General features: G+C 40.4%; 1 protein-coding gene across 1 annotated transcript; it reads right to left on the bottom strand.

Moving 5' to 3' along the window:
* Nucleotides 1-2,810: 2,810 nt before the first annotated feature.
* On the bottom strand, nucleotides 2,811-3,806 carry hamp (hepcidin antimicrobial peptide). Its single transcript, XM_085365346.1, has 3 exons — nucleotides 3,520-3,806; nucleotides 3,342-3,419; nucleotides 2,811-3,198 (listed from the first exon to the last, which is right to left on the bottom strand). Exons 1-3 carry the CDS (start codon nucleotides 3,604-3,606, stop codon nucleotides 3,091-3,093), a joined length of 273 nt encoding a protein of 90 aa, XP_085221472.1. The 5' UTR covers nucleotides 3,607-3,806; the 3' UTR covers nucleotides 2,811-3,090.
* Between the last annotated feature and the right edge of the window lie 2,538 nt (nucleotides 3,807-6,344).

The following is a 6,344-nucleotide window of genomic DNA, read 5'->3' as shown; positions in this document are numbered from 1 at the left end:
ATCTCTCTGGTGTACCTCCTCAAGCGGCTGGCCAAGGCTGTGAGTCTTTGCTTGGCAGTTTCCAAGGCCTCAGGTATGGACAGCTTGCTGTATTTCTTAGGCACCTTATTTGTCGCACCTTTCTGCAACTCTGTTAGTTGGCTAACCTCCCTCCGTGCTACTTTGATCTTGCCCTCTAGCCTCCTTCTCCATGGAGGGTACTGCCCCTTGTGGCTGTTCAACTTGTAGCCAAGCATCTCACTGATCACTGCTGCCGTATTGTAGATCAGCTTGTTAGTGTCGGTAATCGTGGTTGTAGGTATTGCCCGTAGTGCTGCATTAACATCATCTAGCAGACCTTCTGAGGGTACTTCACGTAATCTTGGTAACCGGCTACGGGGGATCCAGGTTTCAAGCTTGGCCATGATCCTATTTTTCAGGTCAGTTCCTCTCGCACTCAACGATCCTTCTCCTATCGCACTTGGGGCTATGTACCCAATCTCGGGTGGGGGTGATGATATCTCCCCCCTGACCTGGCGTCCTGACTCCTCCTTGCCGTAGCATTTGTGTTGTACCTCGTCAATCTCTAGCTGTGAGAGCAGTCCCTTCTTTCGAATGTTGGAACACTGAGCTACTAGTTGTTTCGCCGTCATTGTGGATGTTGGGTATCGAAGAATCCATAGGTCCCTCATCCTATTCATGTAGCCCCTTCCGCCGGGGTTACTTGCGTAGTAGCATTCCAACAACGCCCTGTTTTTGTCCCTTGCCCACCGATGCCTTCTTGTTCCAGTAGCCCACTTTTCGTCAGGGTGCCCTGGTTCCTCAACACCTGACGCGGACCTTGTTGATCCGGGCGACGTCCGAGCATGCCTTCATATTTATCTGTCTCGCTCATGTCTGCGGTAGGCTTGCTTAGCATAGGGGGTCTAGCCTTAGGACCCTTACTGGATACAGACGCCCCAGGCAGGAATCGAACTTGCGATCCTCTGTTCCAAAGGCGTGTAGTTTAACCACTACGCTATCCAGCTGCTATATATATATATATATATATATATACATATATATATATATTTTTTTTTTTTCTACATTTAAGATCTTTGTTTTTTTGTTCAATTTTTGTTGCCTACTGGAACATTTCAGCTCCTATTTATTCCTGCTCCTGTGTATGTTCATCTGCTAATCTGCCCAAAACACAAGGAATATGTTTTGATTCCTCATGCATGCACCAATGAAAAGCGTAACAGCCACACTTAAAGTCGCTGCTGTTAGATTATAATAAATGTTGAAGGGTGTCAGTTGGAATTTTCCTCTAGAGTGTGCATGACAGTTGTGGTGATGCAAAAATATGCACAATGTGCAGGAGAGTGCTTTTACAATGCTTTCCCACCATTTTACATTTATTGCTATAAAACAAATTCTTTGTTCAAATTGACTAATTCCAGTGAATTTATTTGTGTGTGCTGCTTTTATGCATGCACCTTCGCCTGTGTCTGTTGTCTGCTCTGGGGAAATCATTAAACATATGCGTAGAAGCCTGAACCGACTTTGCTATGTTAGCAAGCTCCCCTAGCTGGTCACAGCTTATCACAAATTATGAGCTTGTTTATTCTGGCAGCATTTGTGATGCTGTTGCTGTGAGTTTATTCCTGCTGTGGCATTGCACTGCATTTCCCCAAAGTAATTTAGTAGTACGAGCTTTTATATTTAGCTCACCTATTCTAAGGTCTGGTGTAATATAGCATACATAATATGCACGATACTAAGTGATAGAAAAGAAATCCATAAAAGGATGACAGAACTGCTCTTTCTGTGCAAATATTGTTTATATAATAATTTACGCAACAATACACAATGTAGTTCTAATTATACAATAATTTATCATTCTACCTGAAACCTGATCAGTTAAACTTTTATTATAAACCATAAACACCCCCCATCACTCATTACTCCCCATAACTTGATGTATTATTATCAGTAAACAATACATTTTGTTACCATTTTTTCACCATCCTCATCAAGGTCAACTAGTGAAAGCCACATGTTTGAGTTTGAGTCGACTTCACAAACTTTTTTCTTACCAGTAGTAACTCTAATACTACTAGCTAAGCACGACGGTAACCTGAAGGTCCCGGCACACTCTTACATCCTTACCTAACATGCTTTACAAGACAGAGAAGGAGACTCTTCTTCCACATAAGCACTGATTTCTTTTATTTGCTTTCCATTATTTCCCTTTACTCTAGAGATCATTTTAAAAGATAATCAATTTGAGCTGATCACAATATGCATTTCAGCGGATAAGAAATTATGATAATGATCTGTAATATAGCCCCAGCTGAGAAGGCTAATTCATGTTTATATTGCTTCTGCTCTCACCTTCTGCTTATTGTTCCCCAGATAAACCTCAGGTAACATGCAAGAACGTTTTTTGTTTTTTTTTACTATGTAATTTGTCTCAAGAAGAAAAACTCATTGTGCGTTATTTTAAGAGTCTAATAGAACACCATGTATAGTAATTAACAATAAATGTGACCATAAACTGTCAGTTCAGTTACTAGTGTGTAAACGATTTGTCAGCGATGGAGAGCAGAACAAATTTTGATGTTAATTGTGTATGAGTTGTGCGTTGTGTGTAGTGAGTATTAAACATTGCATATGCAACATGCCAGCTGTTTCTAGTGATATAATGATTTAATGTAACAAAGTAGAAGCTCAAAAGGTAAAATTGGGATAGGATATTGATTAATAATAACATAAACCTGAGACCTAATCTCTTGCTAACTGTTGTAGATGAACATTTCCATAAAAATGACAGAAAACATTTTTGCAGCTGCTTTTAATTTGTATTCTTTATTCAGTGCCAAATATCAACTTTTTCCAATGAAAGAAATGTCCACATCTGACTTTCTCTTTAAAAGAAATTCACAAAATGGTTGAAATGTATAAAATAAATACAGTAGAGAAGCTCTCCTATTTCGGTGCTGTTTCATAATTCACATCTCCTCAAAATTATGTAAAATGTGTATAGCACAGTAAATGCTACGGAGAAAGTCTTTAAGAAAGAGTCAATAAGCATAATAAATTAATATTTTGTGGCTGTTGCGGGAATCCTCAGAACTTGCAGCAGAAGCCGCAGCCCTTGTTGCTTCGGCAGCAATTGCAGCACCAGCGGCACAGGGAAAGATGGCTCTGACGCTTTTGCCTGATGTGATTTGGCATCTGTGGGAAAGACAAAAGATGTGAGCAAGGTGTTCAACTCCATCCGCTCTATATACCAAGGTACTCTGCAGGGAAAATGCATCCACTTAAATTTTAATTTGCTCTTGGTAATTGGTTTAATTCATTCAGTCGATTGAACATACCATTGATGACTCCGCTGACATCTCTTGATGTGCCACAACTGGAGTGTCATTGCTCCCTGCCTCCTCCGGCTCTTGCACCTGTTAATGAATTATGCACATTGAGGAGGCGCATCTCAGCGTCCTGGCAAAACATTTATATCTAATAAGCAAATGAAGTGAGTTTAAGACGAATTCTTACCCCAGCAAATGGGATGGCAGAGCTCTCCAGAATGCAAATAAAGGCGAGCACGAGTGTCACTGCAACTGCAATGCTGAATGCCTTCATTTTTGTCGGGGTTTAAATGGTTAAGTTGTTTTACCCTTTGAAGATTAGAGTTGATGGGTCTTCCCTCTCATGGGTGCCGGTGCAGCGAAGAACACCACAATACCTTCAATTTATTCTTCAGGTCCAGTGATGGATGGTGATTGCCTGGGCAAGTGGATTTCTTTAGATATTTCACTGACCCTTGTCAGCTCGTGTCCTTCTCCTGTTTGATGGTATGCTGACTGTGTTGGTTTTTATACACAGTTGGGCTCAGTATTGCCTCATCGCTGCTGGAGGCCCAGCCCTTTCCTGGCAACAGTTACCCAATTCCAATGGGGAAGTTTTTGACCTCTTCATTTCTCCTTACTGTAGTTCTGCAATACTAGGGGAAATTCACTGATCTATTTTTGATTGTGGGGTCCCAGTGTCTGAGAAAGATATGAAATCATCTACAGACTTTTTAAGGGAATAACTTTCCACTGTGAGAACATAATTCCACACATGAACACGCTGCTGGAGACCATTATTTTTACAATCTCTGAGAGCAATATGTATTATGTAAATTGGACTTTTGTTCTGGAGGAACCCTGGTAAGAGCACAGTACTTTCTCCAGCAAAAGGCCTAGACAGCATAGGTCAATCTATTGCATGGCTGATTGAGTCACACTTGTTTCGACCCAGGAAATCCTTCACTAAGGAGGAGCCACTTTGGAATATCCATTGCTCAGTCTAAAGGATGTAATTACAACCTCTCAAATGGAATAATTAGCCCCTCATTTTCAACACGTTCAGTTTTTGCATAATACACAGGAACCTGCAGTTGAACCAAATTAAATCCCTTTGAGAGCTGGAGAGTAGTAGCCAGGATTAAAAAGCTCCATTTGAGAGTCAAGGTGTTTCAATATGCAAGAGTTAAAGATGAATATAAAATAATGTAGTGGGGTTTATTATGTGTTGACAACAAAGAATTGCATTGTTTCTGGTATTTTAATCTGCATCTGTTCTATGTCATAGTTTTTATTCTTTCATGCATCATTCTTAGAGCAGCTAATTAAGAACCAACATACAAAATAACAGCTGCTTTTGTTTCCTCAAAACATTTCTCATTTCCTGGCAATCTCATAGTTTCTGAATAAATTTCAAACTGTGCACAATTAAAAACCATGTTTATTTAATGGCATAATAATAACAACAGCAGACTGCTCACAGTTTTGTTGGAAAACCGGATTTCTCATTCCTTCCTTTGCTACTGAAGCCATGAGAAACACCTACAGATTAATTAACCAGTCAGTGGAAGAAAACTATTCCACAGGAACATCAGGCTGTGAATAAACACAAAAATCAATAATGGTGGAAATGAAATAAGAAAACGGCTAAATAAAGGAACAAACTGATAAATGATCGCGCTGTGGAGGCTGATAAAAATCAGAGGCCATTTGAATTCTCGTTATACCTTCAAAGTCTTTCCAATCGCCCGTCCTGACTCAATTAAGGAACAACATGTCACAGGACCTCTGCGTCAGTCTGTCTCGTTTACTGATAACCCCGCTGGCCCACATGCTTGCTTTGGGTGACCACAACATCAGTGTCAACAAATACAGCCACGAATGGCTCCGCATTTGTTGGAACACATCCATAGTTTTATCATTTTTACAAAATCATCACATTTTCATTACTTACTATGCATTTGATTTTTGTCTTTTATGCTCACGTGTGAGGAGAAGAGGCTCTAATCCTATATCTAGTCCACGTTATGTCTTCAAATAATGAACATGTCATTTTATTTGATGTGCTTCACTAAGCATGACTCGTGAGATGCGAGATCTGACGCTTGTTAACAGTACAAAGACAAAAGTAATATATCCAGTTTCCCCAGAGTGTAAAAAAAAGAAAAGAAAAATTAAAGATCTGACGTTGAAGTTGTTTTTTTTAAGAATTCATAGCAGAGTTTTCCAAGTGCACATTTTGTCCTGTTTTCCTGGGCGCCCCTGTCTGTTAGCAGTCCCTGTGGCTATCAGTAGGAATCTACTTGCCAAACAAATGCCGGCACCAGCATGGCGGACAGATTCACCTCAGCAGGCGCCACTCTACCAGTTTCTTTGCCCCCGGTCGAGGACATTGCCCCCGTCTGTCTCTGTTTCATCATCATACCCTACTGCTGTCCCCATCCATTTGTCACCCCTCCTCCCCCTTGCTCCTACATGCTTTATAGGCTGCTGTAAGACAATCCATACATTATATCTGCCAGCTGCCAAAGCCATCACACAAAAACAGTGCCCCTCGATGCAGTCAACCATTTCCCTAAATACGTCTTCTCTCAAAACTGGGTCACGAGTGAACCAGTGTTGGGACATCACTCAGGGGGGAGGAGTATGGAGTACAGGTTAATGGGTTGCTGGTCAATGCAGGGACTTTCTCTGTCAGCGTGGAGTGAGAGGCAGGTTACAATATGCTACTGGAACTTCCAAAATTTCAGTAAGTAAGACCAGTCCTAATAGATAAAAATAACGGGCAAGAGAGCACTTATTCATGCTACCATAGCAACTTCAACTAAACAATGAATGAAAAAATTTAAATTATAAACTGTACACTCAGTACACCCTTGCTGCATGTCATTGTGCAGCTCTACTGCCTGGTCTCCTTTCATCTATTTTCAAAATCTATTATAAAATCATAATGTGCCCCAAAAAAGAGGGCTAAAAAAGCTAAACATTACAAAGAAAAAAAAAGTACTTTAAGCTATGAAATGTTTTAATTTG

This window comes from Diplotaxodon limnothrissa, linkage group LG11 (assembly GCF_057381915.1).
Source record: "Diplotaxodon limnothrissa isolate DT_005_m linkage group LG11, D_limnothrissa_male_GT1.1, whole genome shotgun sequence".
Taxonomy (NCBI): Eukaryota; Metazoa; Chordata; class Actinopteri; order Cichliformes; family Cichlidae; genus Diplotaxodon; species Diplotaxodon limnothrissa.
Note: the sequence above shows the minus strand (reverse complement) of the source record. Positions and strands in the feature narration are given on the sequence as shown.